Source organism: Hyaena hyaena, unplaced genomic scaffold (genome assembly GCF_003009895.1).
Source record: "Hyaena hyaena isolate Hyena2069 unplaced genomic scaffold, ASM300989v1 scaffold_95, whole genome shotgun sequence".
In the NCBI taxonomy this organism is placed as follows: domain Eukaryota; kingdom Metazoa; phylum Chordata; class Mammalia; order Carnivora; family Hyaenidae; genus Hyaena; species Hyaena hyaena.
The window spans coordinates 2,764,241-2,785,783 of NW_024080727.1; the positions used below are offsets into that span (position 1 = coordinate 2,764,241).

General features: G+C 47.5%; 1 protein-coding gene across 5 annotated transcripts in view; it reads left to right on the plus strand.

The window, feature by feature from the left end:
• TTC23 (tetratricopeptide repeat domain 23) overlaps positions 1 to 19,512 on the plus strand; it is a 101,428-nt gene extending 81,916 nt beyond the window's left edge. For all 5 annotated transcript variants that reach the window (XM_039235035.1, XM_039235038.1, XM_039235037.1 and 2 more), the window contains exons 9-11: positions 2,047 to 2,196; positions 18,302 to 18,384; positions 19,210 to 19,512. In XM_039235035.1, coding sequence (XP_039090966.1) covers positions 2,047 to 2,196; positions 18,302 to 18,384; positions 19,210 to 19,309 — 333 coding nt within the window. In that variant the 3' untranslated portion in view covers positions 19,310 to 19,512. The remainder of the gene's footprint in view (positions 1 to 2,046; positions 2,197 to 18,301; positions 18,385 to 19,209) is intronic.
• The last annotated feature ends 2,031 nt before the right edge of the window (positions 19,513 to 21,543 follow it).

Genomic DNA, 21,543 nt, shown 5'->3' on the forward strand with positions numbered 1-21,543 from the left:
AGCAGCACCCTGCAATAGAGTCAGTGCCCAGTAATTGATAGCTGAGATTATCCATCATTATCAGGCCCTACATGTCAACTTCTCCCACCTCACACATGGGCTCCCAGTTTCCCACGCCCTCTCCCCCACGCACCCAGGCCCTATTTTTTCTGTACTCCTCTCCATTAAGTTTTTCTAGCTCTCACAGACTGACACAGTCTCTATTTCCTCCAAACCCATGTGTCATCTTGTCCATCACCATTTTGACCTGCTGTTTAAGTTCATGCAGATCTCTCTCTAGTTTCCCCAGTCAGGCTATAAATAGCACTGAACGCTTCATTTAGGAAAAAGAGTCTGGCTCTTTTTTTTTCATCATGGGCTCCTCCAAACCCAACCACCAATTTACAAGGACAGTGGCCAAGCCCCACACCTGCACCATGCTAAATCCTTGCTCACAGGGGCCGTGTGGAGGCGCGGTACAAAAGGAGGTGATGGGCTTTAGCATCAGGCAAGTTCCCCACACACCGAGGTAAGTCACGCACTTCACAGTTTCCAGTTTCTCTGGTGATTTCATCTTTCCGCCTAAGAAACTGTTTCTATCCCATCGCTGCCTCCGCTGAGGTTGGGTCCGCACCCCAGCCCGAGCACCTAAGTCATATTCCTGCCAGTGAAACGAGTAAAGCTTTGCCAGCTCCTGTCTGCAGAGCGCTATAGGACACCGTCATGGCTATTTGGTGGGGACGCCCTTTAATTGGTTCCAGCCTTATTTGGGTCTCAAATTCAGCATTTGTACCCTGCAGTCATACTTCTGCTTTTGTGTACAAGACCATGGAAGAATTTCAGGAGAAATGCAGGGCTTTCCCTCTGTATGTCTTGGGGTCTGACTAAAGAGATTAATGTCAGAAGATGCCAGTTTCTGACCAGCCCATGTTTTGTATTCCACGTTGGTATAAATAAACCCAATAAACCAAACAAAATGTCAAATATATTTAATTTTTTGCCACGTTGGAATGTTTGCTTTTGGTTTCCTAAACTATTTCTTAGGAGAAATAGAAAACCCTGGAATATGTTCTGGAAGTTTTGTAAGTACATACATTGCCAGGAAACTAATTTTCACTTATGTAAGAACGTCACTGGGCACATAGGGAAAAGAGCCTGAAACTGAAAAGGATTCAAGTTACTGGCTGGATTCAGATCCTAGGTCTGCCACTGGGGAGTTGTCTGTCTGATCCTGAGCGAGTTTCTTTCTTTTTCTTTTTTTAAAATGTTTGCTTGTTTGTTTGTTTAGAGAGCATGAGCAGGGGAGGGGTAGAGGGAGAGAAAGGGAGGGGGCTAGAGAATCCCACGCAGGGCCTGACCCCACAATCACAAGATTACGACCTGAACAGACATCAAGAGTCAAACCTGAGCATGTTTCTTGACTGCTCTGTGCCTCAGTTTCCTCCTCTGTTCAATGAGGATTAAAATTGTACTTATCTAGGGGCGCCTGGGTGGCTCAGTCGGTTAAGCGTCCAACTTTGGCTCAGGTCATGATCTCGTGGTTTGTGAGTTCGAGCCCCGCATCGGGCTCTGAGCTGTCAACCCGACAGCTGCTTCAGATTCTGTGTCTCCCTCTCTCTCTGCCCCTCCCCCACTTCCGCTATGTCTCTCTCTCTCTCAAAACTAAATAAACATTTTTTTAAATGTTTATAAAAAATTGTACTTATCTAAAGGAGACAGAATTAAATGAGCTCCCACATGCAAACTGTTTAGTACAGCTCTTGGCACATAAAGGAACAAAACGTTAACTGTTGCTTTTACTACTTGACTGCAATGAATTCCTGTACTCTCTGAAGTGGCTTTGCTCTCCAGGTGTCCATCTCCATGGCCAGCACCTGCCCACCCACATGTATGCTACTTCCTGTCTCCTGTTTAAAGGGAAGAGTAGGCTCAGCTCAGGAGACATTACCCAAACCCATTCCCCAGAAAAGTAGAAATACACATCGGTCACATCATTTTCTTCAGAGGCATAGACTTTATCAGCCTTTGGGCTTTTTAACCAGATCTTAACTTTTGTTCCTTTGACAGAGAGCAACCTCCATCCTGAGAGAGTCCCTGGAAGCCAAAGTGGAAGTATTCGGTGATCTCAGTCCGGAGGTGGCAGAGACATACCGGCTGTTAGGTGGGGCCGACCTGGCACAGGGGAACCAGAGTGGGGCGCACAAGAAACTAAAGAAGGTAAAGCTGGAGCCAATACTAACGCGGAGAAAACACTCTGCACGGGTCACTCTCTCTCCCTCCGCCATGTTGTTTGTGAATGAAACTTTATCGGTGGCTTATTTAGGTAAAATGACATCACTTTTGCAGTTGATCCAAGCCAACACTTTTTGGGTCAACAATATAGTAATCCTCTTATACACGTATGTTTGTTTTTAAATGAATTATCAATTATTTTTTGCCGTGCAAATATTTTAAATTCCTTACATAGGGTAATTTATCAATCTTTTATTATACTCTTTCTGTACACTCAGTTTATGGAGGAATTCATGAATTCTTGTGTGTGTTCTTCTAGTACTTGTATGTTTGTTTCTTTTTAAATTTGGGGTTTGTGTGGAAGGTGTAAGGTAAGGATCTAATGTTATCTTTTTTCAAATGGCTATCCAGTTGTCCAGCACCATTTTATTAAAAAGCCCATTTATACACTCCAGTGATTTGAGATGACATCTTCAGCAGGTACTATACCTGTATACATATTTAAGTATATTTCTGGATTCCTATTCTCCTCTGTGTTTTGTGTATTCAAATTCCAGTGCCTCATTGGTCTTAATTATGGAGATTTCATAGCATGATTTAATAGCAGGTAGCACTGGACTCCCCTCATGGCTTTTTATCTCCCTAGAATATCATGTTTTCTAGACGTTTTTTCATATTTATTTTTCCATCTGAATTTTAGTATCAACTGGTCTAGCTCTGTAAGAAGTTTCATGGCATTTTTTGGAGGAGACTGTTATTTATAAATGAACTTCAGGAGGACTGACGTCTGTATGATGTAGAGTCGTTCTACCCAAGAACAAGGGATGTCTTTATATTTGTTCACGTCTACTTGTGTACCATTCAGGCACATTTTAAAGGGTTCCTTATCTAAGTTTTGCACATTTCTTATTAAGTCAATTGCTAAGCATTTCCTGTCCTTAATGCTGTTGTAAAGGGAGTTTTATCCAGTATTATGTTTTTTAACTGTTTGTGTATGTGTGTATGTACATGCAATCTATTGGTCTCTCTATGGTATTTTATATTCTGCCAGCTCACTTCATTCTTTTCTTGCTTGAGTTAATTTGAATATTGGTTCTGTCAGGTTTTTCAGTTGTACCATTACATCATCTGCAAATAGTTTTACTTTCAGTTTTCTAATTCTTATGCCTCTAATTGATTTCTCTTAACTGATTGCATTGGCTCATACCCACGATACAATAATAAGTAAGAGTAGAGATAATAGGCATCCTTTCTTGTTCCTGATGTTAGTGCAAATGCCTCTAGTGATTCTTCATAGAAGAGGTGCTGGCTTTGGACTAAGGTTTATATATTTTATCATGGTAAAGAAGGATCCATCAATTTCTATTTTCATTAGTGTTCTTTTTTATTAGAAATAAGTGCTGGATTTTATCAAAGTCTTCTTCAGCATCAGTGGAAATAAATAATCATATGATTCTTGTTAGAACACTTAATATGGTGTATTTTATTATAATAGTGAACCAACCTTACATTCCTGGAATAAATCCCCTTGGTCACATTGAACTATTTCCTCAGTGCAATGTTGATTTTGTTTGTTAACATCTATTTTAGGATGTTTTGCACTTATTGGTAAGAGATATTTGTTTAAGTAACAATGTTATATTTGCTTCATAAAAATAATTTGGAAGTTTACCTTTATTTTCTATGCCTAAAGGAATTTACACAACATTAAAATGAGTCTTTGTAGCTTTGTACCTCCTGTGAAATTCTTTAGGCCTTGTGCTTTTTTTGGGTGGCAGGGAATTCTTCTCTATTTCTCTATAAAAATTACTCTGTTGGAGCTCCAATTAAGTCATTTTAGTAAACTGCATGTTATCTATTTCATTGTCATTTTCAGATTGATTGGCATAGAGATTTGCAAAGTAATCTCATGAAATTTTAAAATTTCTACTTTTTTAGTAGTTATCTTCCCATTGTCATTTCTTAGTTTTATATTTGGATTTCCTCACCTGTTCATTGACTGAGTTAGTCAGTGGTTTGTATCTTCTGTTAGTTTTTCAAACTCCATAGGTCACTTCCCTTCCTATTCTGTTTCACTGGTTTCTGATTTTTATCTTTATTATTTATTTTCTTGTAACTTATTCTGTTGGAGTTTCTCCTATCTTTTTGAATTGGAAATTGAATTTGTTTACATTATATATATATATACATATATATATACACACTTTTTATATATGTATGTATGTGTGTGTATATATATATATATATATATATAGTGTTTTTACACTATGAATTTTCCTTATTTCTTTAAGTGTATCTCCTTTGCCATGTTGTGTTTTCATTATATTAACTAGTTTTAAAATGGGGGAAACTGGGGCCCTCCAAGTAACATAACTGACCAAACCAAAAGAATTAACTTTAGTTTTGAGTAGGCTACCTTGCACATTGAGCCTTTATCTCTTATGACTCTTCTGAATTGGTTGCAGAAGGCATCAGATTTGGTAACGTGTGGTGTCTATTTTTTAAGAAGATGATACATCTGTCTATTGTCATTTTGTCAACAGTAGTTCCTGGTCACCTTCTAGAAGCTAATAGCTGTGCTGGGCAGACCTGGGGTAAAACAGTGACCAAGACACGTATGCTTCTAGTCTTTGGGAGACTTTCCAGTCTAACCAGGGAGATATATTAAACTAACCCTTTCAGCTAATTTAAACATCATACGTGTGCCAAAGGTGTTATTGAGGGAAGAGTGAGAAGGACCCCAAGAGTGGCAGCTGCCCTGAGTTTCTCCCTCCCCTACTTCTAACTTAATGCCTACTGACTGACTGTTCTATTCCTGGCACAGTATTAAACAATTTACGTACATTAACTTACGTAAGCCCTATAGCAACCTGAAGAGTTGGATACTTCTGCTCTGTTTTTTACAAAGAGAGAAACTGAGGCCAAAAGAGTGTCTCAGCTTTGATTGCAAAGTCAGGAGTTGTTGGAGTGGGGCTTTGTTAGACCGGGCAGTATGGACCATGTGGTCTATCCGATCTCAATCTTGGGCTTTCTCAGTAAGGTTTTGTCTGAACAAGAGCTTCCTATGCTTAAAAACATTTGGAAACCAGTGGCTCCTGGGGAGAATGCCAAGATCCGGAATCCTTGGATTGCTACTGACAGCAAACGGTCAAACTAGCTCAAGTGTAAAGGGCTGTCTAGTGTCTTGTGGTTTCCAAGGAAGGGCCACTAGGCAGATGATTCGCACCGCAGGGTGCAGCTGAGCCTCAGGAAGACGTTCCCAGGTTCTCTCTGCCCTGGACTCCTGTCTGCTTCTCTCCGCACTTCCTCTTCCTCCTCCTCTGTCATGGCAGCATCTCCCCTCAAGATGGAGATCATGGCTGCCGTCCCTACAGGGTTTTACTTCCTACCCCTGAGCCGTTTCTCAGTCACAGCTTGAAAGATCCCCAAGAAAGGGCTGTAGACCTGGCTTGAATCCGGTGTTCACCCTGGATCAGTCAGCGGAGGCCAGGGACGTGCTAGGTATAAGAACACGGTGCCCTCAAGGCAACTGGGTGGCCCCTACTGGAGATGGTGCAGGAAACAGAACACGACCCCAAGTTTTGAAGCACGTGCAGTGAGTACAGTAGGCAGGTGGTAGTCTTCCTTGAAAGCACCCCAGGCCAGGGAGGGAGTTACAGGTTGTGAATCCCCAGCTGTGGTATTACATGCGAAGTTCTCCAGGTCCACATTGGGACCTATGGGAGGGAAGGGCATGGGGAAGGTGTCCAGGTAAGCAGTCCTGAAAAAGAGGGTCGTCAAGCAGAGTCAGGAATTCCCAGGTTGAAAATGGGGTGGAAGAAGAGGCTCAGGGGTGAGAGAGCGAAGCCTGTTTAAGAAGCAAAACATTGGGGCCAACTGTCTGTCAGAAGAGTGGCTGGGAAAGACGTGAGGACAGGTCCCCGCAGCCATGTTTGTAGGTTAAGGGTCTGAGACTTGATCCTTTAAGCAGGGGTTTAGGGGAGCCTCAGTCAGTTAAGCATCTGACTTTGGCTTGGGTCATGATCTCACAGTTAATGAGTTGGAGCCCTGCATTGCACTCAGTGCTGACAGCTCAGAACATGCTTTGGATTCTGTGTCCCCCTCTCTCTGCCTCCCTCTCTCTCTCTCTCTCGATCTCTCCTTCTCTCTCTTTTTAAAGCAGGAGTCCCAAACAATAGCCAGTTCACTGCCTGTGTTTATTTCATTACAGTTAAGGACATAGGCCAAGTTAAAAATGGTTTTTGCAGATAGTCGTTAAACCTGTAATCATTGTACAGTTGATCATAAATTGATCGGATGGTAGGAGAACACTAACGGAACCCCAACTAAGTGAAATTTTATCTGCACCAAAAAGGAAGTCTGTTCCTCTCATGAGTAAAACTAGATTACAAAAAAAAAACCTCCTCATAATTCCATTCATAAAACAAATTTGAGGAAGTTTGCACTCCCTCCCCTTACGTTAAGTGCCTACACAGTAGCCTCAATTTTTGTCTCTTGGCCTGCAAAGCCCACAATATTTACCACTGGATCTTTGCAGACAAAGTTTTCTGAACCTTGCTCTAAGCAACTGGGAGCCATGAAGGGAATTTTAAGCAGAGCACCATAGGTCTATATTTGTTCTTTGGATTTTGGGGCACCTGGGTTGCTCAGTCGGTTAAGTGTCTGACTTTGGCTCAGGTCATGGTCTCATGGTTTATGAGTTCGAGCCCCATGTCATGCTCTGTGCTGACAGCTCAGAGCCTGGAGCTCACTTTGGATTCTGTCTCTCTCTCTGTCTCTCTGGACTCTCTCCTGTTCATGCTCGCTCTCTCTCTCTCTCTCTCTCTCTCTCTCAGATATATATAACATTTAAAAAAAAATCAGGAGCACCAGGCTAGCTCAGTCCATGGAGCATGCGACTCTTGATCTTGGGGTTGTAAGTTCAAGCCCCACGTTGGGTGTGGAGATTGCTTAAAGTAAAATCTTTAGGGGCTCCTGGGTGGCTCAGTCAGTTAAGCAGCTGCCTTCAGCTCAGGTCATGATCTCACAGTTCATGGGTTCGAGCCCCACGTCAGGCTCTGTGCTGACAGCTCAGAGCCTGGAGTCTGCCTTGGATTCTGTGTCTCCCTCTCTCTCTGCCCCTCCCCACTCACATTTTGTGTGTGTCTCTCTCTCTCGAAAATAAACATTAAAAAAATAAATAAAATCTTTGAAAGCAATTTAAAAAATAAAAAGAAATAAAAAGAAAAAAATCACATGAGGATGGTGTTGAGAAGACTGGACCAAGAATCGAGGCAACTGGCCGGTGGAGGTCACAGCAGTGCCAGGCTACCTTCTCCCACATTGCTCAGGGGATGGAGCCAGGGGAGGGAAGGCAGGCTGCTTCGCAAAGCCTCGGGGGCTGGGGGTGCTCAGGGGCCTGCAGAGTGCCAGGAGGAGTGGGCAGGGCTTTCCTGGCCGAGGCACTGCCTGCCCCCGGGAATCTCCGCTGTGATTCCCTTTCCTCGTTTCTCCTCCGAGGAGCATCCGTGAAATAGGGAAAGCCTAGCCAGGCTGGGGAGGGACCCCAGAAATGGGGGTAGCTGGCAAATGTTAGCGGATGCCCAAGAAACTTGAGCAGGGGCCACGCGAACCTGCATGAGGTCCCTCTGTCCCCCGGCGGGGCTGGGTGGCTACCGCTGCCGACCACAGGCCCGGGTCCAGGCTTGCTGCTGCCCAGAGCTCAGACGTCATTCCTGATCCTCACAGCCCTGCGGGTCAGACCTCAGTAGCCCTGTTTTACAGGCCAGAGGTCTGAGGCTCCTGGAAGTAAATAAATTGCCTGTGGGCAAGTTACTCTACAGCAAAGCCCATATGCTTTCCTTATTGCCAGTGGTTCAGCAAGCATGGGGCTGAAAGCCCTGCATCGGGGTGGCCTCCTGAATCCGAGTCTAGGGCACAGGACCAAGGGCCCGAGGATCTGCATTCTAGCTTTTGGGAGAAGGTCAAGATCACTGCTCTGAACCCCATGTCCACCCATGGGGCTTAAAAGCAAGTCAACTTCAAAAGACTACCAGGTTTCATTGTTCCCCAAGCCTGCAGTGAAAGTTAGCGAAATGTTTTCCCTTTAGCTTGGCCTTATTAACCATCAGTCCTGAACACAGTGGCTTTGGCATTTTAGAGCTCTCTGGCCATTTGCCAGAACGCAGGGAGACAGGGTTGAAACCTGTATGTCTGTTGGGTGCGTGTGCTGCGTTACGTGCAGCCCTCATTGACCCTCCTCTGTGTGTGCCCATCTGAGGACAGGGCTGGCCACACTGAACACTAGAGCGCACACACAGGACTGGAAACATGACTTGCGCATCATCTGTTGAACCACACCTTCTTCTTTTTTTTTTTAATGTTTATTTCTGAGAGAGAGAGACAGCGTGAGCAGGCTAGGGTCAGAGAGAGGGAGACACAGAATCTGAAACAGGCTCCAGGCTCTGAGCTAGCTGTCAGCTCAGAGCCTGATGCGGGGCTCAAACCCACAAACTGTGAGATCATGACCTGAGCCAAAGTCGGACGCCTAACCAACTGAGCCGCCCAGGGGCCCCGAGACACACCTTCTTAGTTAGCCCTGCCCTGGATTCGGTGGAGCAGGCAGCAGCTCCCTAAAGCTACCAGCTGAGTGTTTCTCCACTTTTATCCCAACAGCTTCATCCCCCAAGTTTTCAACCCTGGAACAGCAATCCGAGGAACATTAGCTTCTCCAGATGTCCCCTCCTGTGGTGCATGGCCCGGGCGTGGTCCCATGGGTATGAAGACAGGAAGGCACTAGAGACAAAGCAGACAGAGGGATTAAATTACTGCAAGGAAAACCCTATTATTGATCTGTCTTTCAAAGGCATCTGCCTGCAGGGGGAAAATTGGAGAAATCTGTTGGCTCCAGATGGAAATTTCCACAGCGAAAGTTCCGCTTTGCTTTTGCAACATAGAGACCTGGTTTGATTCTAGGATGGGCATCACTGCCAACATTTCCATCCAGTTGAAAGGCTGCAAAAAAGAATTAGACTGTTTCCTGGGGCACTTGGGTGGCTCAGTCAGTTAAGCGTCTGTCTTCAGCTCAGACCATGATCTCATGACTCATGGGTTCAAGCCCTGCAATCGGGCTCTGCACTGACAATGCAGAGCCTGCTTGGAATTCTCTCTCTCTCCCCCACCCCTCAAAATACATAAATTTTGGATGGAAAATAGACTGTTTCCCAGGTCAGTAGCCTCTCTGGACTAATCCTGGGCCCAGTGACAAGGTGAAGCTGGTGTTGGGCCCCCTCTTCATCCAGCCTTCCCATGAAGGGTTCAGTCCACTACCTGACGGCTTTACAACGGCAGACATTAAACCTTTCCATAAAAGAATAATATAATTTTATGTGACCTCTCTCCAAGAAATCCAAAGCCCACTATAATGAATCAGTTGAAGAAGGGCAAGGGAAAATGGTTTTTACTCATAGATTGTGGATGAGAAAGCCACCCTGGAAAGATTTCATGCAGTCACGAGTCAGGACCCTAGAATAGCCTTTCCTCCAACCAGCCAAGCACACAGAGCCTCCTGGTTTGACCGCTGTATTTTATGCATAATTCACGCACTGTCATTCCATCAGCGGATTACTTACTTTTACTTTCCCTTTAGCCTGTGTGGTATTTTCGTCGCCCTGGATACCAGGAGATCCAGAGAGAGCTTGGAGTCCCCACAGAGCCCCATGCTAGCCCACACTGTTTTTATGTGTAGTCGCGTTTGTCCTTGAGCCCGATTTTCCTGACCGTCACTGACTAACCCATTGTTGGGCTGCTGCAGCCCACCTCAGATCCTTTTTGAAAGAGAGTGAGGTCATAACGACATTAATTTCATATATAAAAAAAAAAATTCCTGTTCTTGAATTGAGAAGCACGCTTAAAGGCGTTCCAAGCACTCCTCACTTGAAGCTGTTTGTAAATCGGTTGATAAGAGCATCACAATGGGAGCTGATGGTTAGAGGGATCAAGGTCATGTCCATTTCGGACCTTCTGTGGGGGAAGTGTGGAGCCTCCCTAGTGCCTGCTCTAGGCTAGGTGGGAATGAGAATTCCAGCTCTGCTGGCTATAGGCCACTCTGGCTTCATCATCTGCCCGGAAGAGTCCCTGTCCTCAAGGTCAGGCCCCCCAACCACAGCAGCCCCCACACAGTACCCCTCCATCTTTGCTGTCCCTTAGAGAACACAGATGGGCATTGTGCCCAGACTGCTCCCCGCCCCCCACCCCCCACCCACGGCTGCATTGGGAAGCTCCAACAGAGCCCTTCCTGCTGCTTGTTGTGTGCTCAATGCCATAGACACTCCTAAGTTGGCATCAGGGTCTGGAGGGCGCAGAACCGTGGTCTGAGCAGACTACCCTGGCCTGAGACCGGCAGTTTGTCAGAGCCTCACTAGAGACAGGACAACTGTTAGTTTATGGGTGGATGACCGGCCACGGAGCGGAAGGCAAAACCTCCCACATAAATGACCTTGAACAGGTAGAAAGAGCGATGGCTAGGAATGGCTGGTGAGACTGCACCGGCTCAGGACAGACCCGAGGAGGGGCTGTGCCCCATGCCATGAGGGAAACGGGCCATGAAAAGGCAGCTCAGAAGCCTTAGCCTTTGAGAGGGTCTAGATCTCTTACTCTGCCTGGCTCTGAATAGGAGAGCCCAGCTTTTATACAAAGAGCCGGCTGTCCTCTTGAGAGAAGGAAGCCATGACCCATCCATGGGCGCCCGGCAGGATTCCCCCACCAGCATGTCCTGCTGATGTTTGGTCTCTAAATATTTGCATTGCAGTTGTCCTGGAGAAAGATGGTGGTGGCTTGCTCCAAGACAGTGGCCAGGGGCTGGAGCAAAGTCGTGGGGGAGTCGAGGGAAGCCGATAAGGAGGTAGAACCCACGGCAAGTGGCAACTCGGAGGTGAGGTATGAGGGAGATGACAATGACAGCCACACTTCAAGGCTGGCCCTCTGCAGACGCTCAGGAAGAGCTTTGCGAACGGGGCTGCTTTCCAGGGTCCCCGGGCCTCCCTTTCTTCGTCATCTCACATGTCCCTCGTCCTGGGGCCCCTGGTCCCACCTTATCTGTCCTTCTGTCGTGGGAGGCATCCCGGCCATCTGTGCAGCAATCCTGGGGGCTCAGTATTAGTGGTTCTCCAGGTAAGGGAGCTGCAGGGGTGTGAGTGTGCACGTAGGGAGAGTGAGCGAGAGTGAGAGAGAAGGGGAATCACACTGTGCTCCCTCAGACACCTCCCGGTCTCCCTGCCTGGGACCCCAACACCAGTGCCCCCTCCCCCGGACCTGTCCTCACACGGCCGACTCCCCATCCTGCCGGCTCAACTCACATGTCACCCCCAGAGGCCTTCACTGACCCGAGTGCCCTCTCCCACCACTGACAGCCCCCACTTCTCTTCTTCTGTCCCCCATCTTCTTTTCTCTTTTCCGCAGCTCTTACCGTGAGTTGTTCTCACACATTCATTTACAAGATCTTTCAAGGTCTGCCCCCCCCAACACTGGAGCTCCCCTGAGAGCAAAGCCCACGCCTGTCCACTCTCTGCTCCGTCCCTGAGGTGGCCACAGGTCCGCATATCGCAAGCATGACGAGCTTGGCATGGAACTTACCAGGCGTGAAAAAGTCTGTCTTTGTCAGTTTTCCATCGTCGAGCCCTGTGGCCTCGCCACTAAGGTGGCTCTTTACAGACAGGCCTTTGGCGCGTGGCCTCTGTGAATAAGTAGGATGTGAAATTCCCTGATAGGAATTGTGATCCAGTTCCAGGACTGAAGGCTGGGAAGAGGGGGAGGGCTGGGGGCTGACGGGTGAAGGGAGGGGGAAGGCACCCCAGCCCAGTTCTGCAGAGGCCCTGGCCATGCAAGTAAGTGGCCTTGAGTAATGACTGCAGGTTTTCAGATTCCTGCCCAAGCCAGAAAATATGCTGCTTTGTGATTTAGCAGCATATTTGGGGATTTAGCTGTTGTAGTTTTCTTTTTTTTTTTAATGTTTTATTTATTTTTTTGAGGTATTATTTATGTTTTGAGACAGAGAGAGAGAGAATCCCAAACTAACAGCGCAGAGCCTGATGGGAGGCTCAAACTCATGAACCATGGGATCATGACCTGAATTGAAATCCAGAGTCAGACACTTAGACGACTGAGCCACCCAGATGCCCCTGTTGTAGTTTTCTAAAGCCAGATGACACAGAGCCAGCCAACCTCCACGCCGCGATTGTCCCCAAGCTGCCCCTCCAGGCATGCTGGGAAGGCTCTGAGCTCCTGGACACACAGGCAGACCAGGGCTAGGAAGACACCAACTGACGGCTCCCGGGCCCCTTAGAAACCTAACTCGCAAAATTCAGTCACGTCAAAAATAAGCTCTTAATTCCGCATCCAATGCCCAAGGTTGTGTGGTAAGAGGCCCTGGCTTTAGGAGCCAGCGCCAATTGGAGTGGCACAGAGCGAGCAGCATTCCTGCAACCACCAGGCCTGCCTGGATTTTGAGGGCGAGTCTCCATGACATGGCAGCCACCACGAAGCCTCCTCACCAGAAGTGTCAGGAGCTGATGGAGCCCTGGAGCCCCGTGGTCCGCCCGTGTCTTAGGCTTCATATAAGAACGTCCTCAGTTGAACTATTTGCCCTGTTGTTTGAGCATTCATTCATCTACCAAGTAGTGCCCTTACTCACGTGCCAGGGAATGTTCCAGAACCTGGGACGCAAAGGCGAGCAACACAAATGTGGCCCCTTTGGGGACAGCTTGCAGGCCAGTGTAGAAGCAGGTGCTACCTCTTGTCTTCCTACAGGGGAAGAAAGCTTCTTCTTTGGTATTTAAGGAATAATAGAAACACAAATGACTTTGACTTCTCCCAACCCCTGCAGATAAAATCAAAGAGCATAACAGCAATGTAACGGGTCCCCAAAATTCATCTGGATCTTGGAAATTTCAGGGGTTTTGTCCACTTAAAGAAAATTGAGAAGCACCCTGTAGAGGCTGATTTCAAATAGGAGAGCACTGGCCTTGGAAGAAGAATCCGGAGAGCACAAAATGCCTTTTATTCTTGCTATGGAATGTTCCGCCAGCGGAGTTTGGGAATTCTTCACTTAGTTCAGAGAGGTGCTTACAATGCCTGGCTCCCATAAGGTTCAGTTAACATTTATTGACTCTGTCTCTGACAATGTCTATATTTTTAACAAAAGAATCGAAATAACCTGTTCCACACAAAAATGCTTAAGCAAATTTAGCTAAGAGCAGCAGAACACTGAAAAATTCAATTTATGTTTCTTAGATAAATACACAGCTACGTAAAACATTTTCTAGTAAGGGTCAGTAAGGGGTTATTTTGCTACTTTAAATGTTTTTAATACTTTATTTATTTTGAGAGAGAGAGAACAGGGAAGGGGCAGAGAGAGAAGGAGACACAGAATCCAAAGCAGGCTCCAGGCTCTGAGATGTCAGCACAGAGCCTGACGTGGGGCTTGAACCCATGAACTCCAAGATCATGACCTGAGCTGAAGTCAGACGCTTAACTGACTGAGGCCACCCAGGAGCCCCTCGCTACTTTAAAAAGGTAGCCCTTGAAAACTATTCCAGCTAATGGGTGTTCACCCATTCCTTCCTGATGTGGTACCTGGTATGGCGTCCCTGGGCGCTGTCCTCTGTAGGAGATTTAGGTAGGGGCTGAGGACCCATTTCCCTCTCCTGGTTGGCATCCCTTTACATCTCTTCTTGCTTCAGCAAGAACTGGGGGCAAATCTCCTTAATGAGGATAAGAAAGCCTTTAAGAAAAATCTATTAATACCAGGAAGGGGAGAGTCCTGACTGCCAGAGTCTAGGGAGTAGGGACGGGGGTGAGGCTAACTCTCTCTGGGCTTGATTACTGATTACGACCCTCTCTCCTACCTCTACTCTCTCCACACACGTTTTCCCCAGGGACAGTGACCAGCACCCAAAGCTTGGAATGAAGGTGGTTAGTAGAACCAGTGAGAATTTGTATAAATACCGTCAATTGCCCTGTCACTGTACCTAGGAATCTGAAAAGGTAGCTAATAGTAAGTCTTTCCCTTGAAAATGAGGGGCCAGGGAGAAGCTGCGGTAACCAAGGGGAGGAGGAAATCCCTCCTGAGTTCTGGATTTCGGAGGCCATCTGTGAAGTCAGGGTAAACCAAGTCCTCAGACCGGTTCAAATCACCATTACAACGTCGGTAAAATGCAGATGTCACGGTTAATGAACTAACACCACGGCGCGTTGACCTCAGCTCATCTCCAAATGAGCTGCTTGGGGGGCACTCAGAAATAGGTAAACAGAGAAGGCACATGAGTTTAAAATGAGACCTGATCTTGCACACGGAGTTAGGGTATTTCTGGCCATGTAGGGGGAAAGGAAGTCTGTCCTGGCAAGAAGTGTCAGCCCTGGACAGTGGCCTGTCACTGCCAAGCATGAATGAGAGGAAAGCCAGCTCACTTCCTGTCTGCTGTCCCTTCCTGGGCACCTCCTTTGCGGGGCCCTCCCTGGAGATGCCCCGAGGCTTCCAGCAGCTGGGACCACGTGGGAGAGGAGGGCGGGAAGAGTTTGCATCAAGCGTCCCAGGTGTTGGAAACCTGTCCCCAAAAGCAACACAGAACTTTCTCAAGGTTCCTGAAGTTTCCCAAGTTCACAGCAGTTTATCTGTGGATTAAAGCAGATCTGGCTCACTCTCAACAATAGCCAAAACATGGAAAGAGCCTAAGTGTCCATCAACGGACGAATGGATCAAGAAGATATGGTTTATCTATACCATGGAATACTACATGGCAATGAGAAACAATGAAATCTGGCCATGTGTAGCAACATGGATGGACCTTGAGGGTGTTTTGCTGACTGAAATAAGTCAGGCAGAGAAGGACAGATACCATATGTTTGCACGTATAGAAGGATTAGGAGGAACTTAACGGAGAACCATGGGGGACTAGAAGGGGGGAAATAGTGGGGGAGAGAGAGAGAGGCAAACCACGAGAGACTCTTGAATGCTGAGAACAAACTGAGGACAGATGGGTGTGGGGGGGAGGGGGGAGACGGGCATGGAGGAGGGCACTTGTGGGGATGAGCACTGGGTGTTATATGGAAACCAACTTGACAATAAACTATTTGTAAAAAAATAAAAATTAAAATAAATTAAAAAATAAAATATTTAAAAAAAATAAAGCAGAGCTGGCTCAAAGCCATGGAATGGGCAGCGGGCCAGGCCAGGGCTCCCAGTGCAGATTCCGAAAGCCTGTGGCTTGCTTGGGTGGAGGGGGTGTGATTCTGAAGCATTTGGAATATATGATAAATGGAATAACAGAACAAGTTTGCTTCTTCCTGGTGTTACATAATTCAAAAAGAGTAAAGATCTGTTGTTTCAAAAAACAAAAAAAAAAAAACAAAAAAAAAAACCCACAAAAACACCCTGTCCTATCTTCATCTCATAATATTTCTTTCTTCCAGAAGACAACCACATTCTCAGACTCCAGAACCACATTTTCAATTCCTCAGATTGAACCAAACATTCTGACGGTTTTGATATTTTCCACATCTTATAAAGACAAGGCATGTTGGCTGCTTGCATTTTAATTTTCTCGAAGACCTAAAAATGGTTGGCGGATCAGACGAAAAAACAGTCTTCAGTACAAAATCCCCAAGCCCTCAGACTTATTTTGACTCAAGCTGTTACCATGTAGAAAAACCAATTCAATATTTTAAAAATACAAAGTATTTCAGATATGCAGAAAAGGATGAAGGATATAACAAACACCTTTGAGCTCACTATTCAATATAAACAATAAAACATGTACAGGTCAATACAGTTGAAGTCCCCACTATTAGCCTTCCCCACCCCACTTCTGGATAACTACTATCCTGAATTTGATATCGTCCCCATGCTGTCTTAATTACTTTACTATGGTCTTGTTTTACATGCTTCTTAAGTTTCATATAAATTATATGTAATATGTATTTTAATAATATGTAACATATAATAATATGTATACTGCATTCAACTGCAATCTGGTTTTTCTCTATAATCATGAGATTCATCTATGTGGATACATGCACATCAAAAATTTGTATATCATCCATGTACAATACGTACTTAGCACAATTTATCTTTCCATTGCTAAATATTGCCTCATTGTTCTAAAAGTGGCACCAATTTCAACATCCACTATCAATGTATAAAAGAGTACTTGTTGCTTAATCCCTGTGGCAAAGCTTGGTATTATCATTATCAGACTATAATTTTTGCAATTTTAGAGCAAAGGGACAACCCCCTTGAAGTTTTAGTTTGCATTTCTGATTACTAGTGAACTTACATGTGTCTATTAGCCTCTTAGTTTTTAACTTCTTTGAATAATGTCTGTATCTTTGGATTATTTTCTATTGGTAGTTTGTTCTTTATGTGTCTTTAATACTAATCCTTTCTCCATATTGTGCAAATATTTTCCCTCCTCATACTTCGTACTTTCCCTCCTTGTCTTTGCTTAAGGTGAATTTTGGTGCATAAATGTTTTGAAGTTTAATACAGTTAAATTTCAGCAGTCATTTACTTTTGACTTGCCTGGATCTTGTCTAAGAAATGCTTCGCTATTGCAAGATGATAAAGATAAACCTCTGGTATCTTCATCTGAAAGTTCCAACTTTTGGTTTCGCATTTAGTTCCTCAGTCTCTCTAGGATTGATTTTTGTGTTTGGTGTGAGATAGGGATCCATTTTTTCCATTTGGAAAGCCCATAGCCCCAGTTCCCTTTATCGACTAGTTCAGCTCTCTCCCCCAGACCCTTCAGGGCCACTTCTGATGTCCTTCAAGTACTGAACTCTCAGCCTTGTTCTACCAATCTCTTTGCCTATCCCTGGATGAAAACCACGCTGTCTTAAGTACTACAGTTGTATAAAAGGGATTGATATTACAGTAAAGCAATTCCTCCACCTCATTCTATATTAAAAATCATTTTGGCCATTTGGGGGCACAACTTTCATCTTTATCCTTTCCTTGAGTTTGCCCTGGTCTGGTACAAGCCACCAAATGGTAGCTAAGTAAGCAGAAGGAAGAAATCAAGGCAAAGTCAGTCCTGGATAATACATACGCTGAATATTTAACTCCTAAGTATATGAATTCTTAGGAAGTTACCGTGTAGTAATATAGAAAGCCCATATAAAATAAAGCATGTTTTTACCAAAACAAAACAAAACAAAACAAAAAGCAACCAAACAAGAACATGTAAAAACCTTTCTGAGCAAGGCTCGTTTAAAAACTGAAACTAGAAACCGTCCCTGGTCAATACCAATGTTCTTGCCTTTATTTCCTAAAAATACTACTTTTTCCTAAAAATACTATTTCCTAAAAATACTATTTCCTATTTCCTAAAAATACTACAGGTTTTTTTAAACCTGCCTATCCAAAGGGGGAGAGACAGGGATTTTTCTTTTTAATTTTTAAACATTTATTTATATTTGAGATAGAGATAGACAGAGTGTGAGCAGGGGAGGGGCAGAGAGAAAGAGACAGAGACAGAATCTGAAGCAGGCTCCAGGCTCTGAGCTGTCAGCACAGAACTTGACACAGGGCTCAAACTCATGAGCCGTGAGATCATGACCTGTGCTGAAATCAGACGCTTAGTGGACTGAGCCACCTAGGTGCCCCTTAATGTTTGTTTGTTTATTTTGAGAGAGAAGGAGAGGGGTGCAGGGAGAGGAGAAGAGAGAGAAGAGTGAGAATCCCAAGCATGCTCCAGGCTGTCAGCACAGAGCCCGATGTGGGGCTCCATCTCACGAACTGTGAGATCACGACCTGAGCTGAGATAAAGAGTCAGATGCTCCACTGACTGAGCCACCCTGGCGCCCCTAAAAATACTGCTTTTAAACAGTTTGCATATAGCTCATCATAAGGAGTTCTGTGAAATAGTGTTAAAACTTTGCATTTGTTTCCCAGATCCCTCAGAGAATCCAAATTGAAGGTCAGTCTGTCCCTGAGAAACCCTGAGAATGCGCCAATCTTGTCAAGCATGGGTCTGGGGATGAAGTGTGCTTTATCTTCCTGTGAAATGCTCTCAGTGACATTTTTATAACCCTGTGCTTCCTGCTTGGTGTTCTGCAGTGTCTTCAGATTCAGACCCTCTTGTACGGAGCGCAGGACAAGAGGACTCTGGCCACCCAGCAGACAGTGGACGCCCTGTCCAAGTGAGTTGGCTTCCCCTCGCACTGTTTCCTTTGCCATTCATATCTCAGAGGAAGCTGGTTCTGGAAGGTTGCGTGGAACTTTCCGTGGAAAGTTTGACTAACTGACTTCCCATAACTTATAAACTATGCAAGGCCAATGATTCCTTTGAAAACCCGGCTGTCAAATAGCTCCCTTGCCCAGATACTAAGAAAAGATTAGCTCTTGAATAATGGCAGACACTCACACTGGGATTCTCCCTCCTGCAGACCAGGGCCCGCAGGTCATCTCCCCTGCTGGGCGGCAAGGGCACAGTGCCCTGGCTTGGCCCGCTGGAGGCCTGCCTTCGGTTGTCAGCGGGGGTTGTCAGCGGGCCGGTCAGGAAGGCGACCTGAGAGCCCTCTGACTTCATTGGGGGCCGGGCCCCAGGTCTTTCCACGCCCCTCGCAGGGCCTGTGTGGCCCAGAGCCTGTGAGCCTACTGCCAAGGAAGGATCAGGAGAACCGAAGGCCAGGAGACAGCCAGCAGGGGGCGCTGTCTCAGAGCCGACGGCCCGAGCCAGGGGCCACCTTGAACCTGGAGCCAGCCAAGGCCTCCAGCCCGACCTGCGTCCGCGTGCCCTGCTCGCGGAGCCAGCTAAGGGTTCACTCTCTCAGCTCGGTGAGAAAATGGTCGCAAGGGATTAGAACGCGGGAGAAAAACCCTGGGTTTTAGGCTGCGGTGACCTCAGTGACATTGACTCCCCGGGCTCCTTGGCCAACCGTAGGCTCAGCAGCCCCTGGGCTTCTCTTCAGAGCAGCAGTGGCCCGAGGGGCAGCACGCTCACCCCACTTTCTGCTCGTTTGCAGGGCCCCTGAGGTGGCCGCGAGGACGCGGCAGGCCCCGAAGGCCAAAGCGGCCTTCTGCACCGGCGCGCCGGGGAGGGCCCGGCCCAGCGCAGCCGACTGAGAGCCCCGCCCGCCCCGGGGAAGGCCCAGGCCAGGCCTGGGTGCTGACGTTCAGGGTGCTGTGTAAACCTCTCTGACTCGAAGATGGAATTCGACAGACTTCCGGGGCTGTCTGCTCCAGCCTGCCACAGAGTTGCCGCGTTGGGACCGCGGGTGCCCCTCGGGGTGCTAGGTGCGTCTATAAAGCACGTTTCTTTTTAATATTTTTTTTTTATTATTTATTTCTAGGAGAGAGAGAGAGCGAGAGACAGCGTGAGCAGGGGAGGGTCAGAGAGAGAGGGAGACACAGACTCCGAAATAGGCTCCAGGCTCCGAGCTGGCAGCACAGAGCCCGACGCGGGGCTCGAACCCACGAACCGCGAGATCATGACCTAAGCGAAAGTCGGACGCTTAACCGACTAAGCTACCCAGGCGCCCCAAGCACGTTTCTTTTTTACCGCCCGAGTGGTTCTTCTTGCCAACACTTTCCACCCGGCAGCGCCACTGCGGCTGAAAGGCTCCTCTTCGAAAGTTGAAAGCTTCCTGTGTCTGGAAGTAGACCCAGCATCTGGCTGTCCACACACGGCCCCTTGCACAGATCTGATTTACAGCAACAAAATGCTGGCTAAAGCCCTTTCTTTCCTGGAGGAAGGTGATGGGGATGGAGAGTCAAACGCGGAGAAGAGGAATGTCGGAGGTGCTGGGGTTGGTGTGTGGTTTGCAAACGCAGCCCTGCCTCGGGGTTCCTCGGGGCCTAGAGAGGGGCTCCGGGAAGCTTCTCTTTACCCCTGCAGTCAGTCACCGAGTGTGGCTGAGCGCCCCGTGTGCACCGGGCAGACGTTCTGAGCGGGGGACCTAACCCTCCACAGGTCGCCCTGGCCCCTCCCCCCAGGCCGTGCCACCCCGCATGGACGCTCATTACTAAGCATAACGCGGTGGACTGAGTTCGCAACAGAGGCGAAGAGCCCAGCTCAGCGGCGCGTAGAGTAAACGGGCTGGAGGGCAGGGGAGGCGGATGTAAGGGAGCCGAGACAGAGGAGTAGGGGTGAGGCCAGCAGGGAAGGGCTGCAGGAGAGGGCCTCAGGCTCCTGGGGCCTCTCCTCCAGGCAGGAGAGACACTGCCGCCCTCTAGAGGTTCTTGCTGGAGTCGGCACAGCCCCGGCCCCCAGCCCTCGCTATTTGCCCAGGTGGCACAGGGAGGGTGGCGCGGACAAGCACACATGTCCACAGTGGTCTTCGGTCTCCCGCGGCGGCGGCCACTGCCCTCCAGAAGGGAAAAGCGGAGTGGGGAGCTCTGAGCACCTGACTTCACGGTGTCTGCAATGAGCCCGGGTGCTGGAAGGAGGCAGGCAGAGTACACAGTGCGGGGGCTGGGCTGTGGGCACCGCTGACCTTCCCCTTCCCACCCTCATCCCACAGGCTGCGGCCCAACCACGCTGCAGGCTGGTGCTAGACCCGCAGCGGGACGCAGCACGGCCCCTCCCCCCGAGCGCCCGCCAGGAAACTCAAGGCCGCCCCGGATCCGTTTGTGCAGGGTGGAGAGAGAGGCAGCGTCCCTCGTCCCCCTTGGAAGTTGTGACAGCTGCCCACACAGGCCACCCCCTCTCGTATCCACTCATACCAGGTGGGATGAAGGCCACGGGCAGTGAAGGCATGAGACACAGTCACTGCGCACCGAACATCTCAACTAGTTGGAGACACAGGTTTCAGCGTGGATGGTGGAATGTGTTCTGCCTCCACAGCGCACTGGAGTCGGCCAGGGACTGAATGTGTGCCTCCAAACTTCATCATGAAGCCCTAATCCCCAGTGAGAACATATTAGGAGGTGGGGCCTCTGGGAGGTGATTCAAACCCGAGACAAGAGCCCCGTGAACGGGATTAGTGCCCTTATTAGAAGAAACACGAGGGAGATAATCGCTCTCTCCCCCGTTAGGTCACAGCAGACCAGGCACTGAATCTATCAGCACCCTGATCCTCCACTTCCGGCTTCCAGAACTGGTGGAGCTAACTGGCCTCTGTTGAAGCCTCCCTCCCAGTCTGTGGTACCGCTGTTGTAGCCGCCTGAGCAGACAGAGAGCTTTTTTTTTTTTTTAGGGGGGGGGGGGGAGGTGAATTCTGAGGTTACTTCTTCCTTTCTATATTTCTTGGAGTAGATCTTGCAATCACAGAAACTAAAATGTATTTTTAAAAACCCAGTCCCTACCCCAGGAAAGAATGAATTTAGGCATGCCCCACCCAAGTGTCTCCCATCTATTA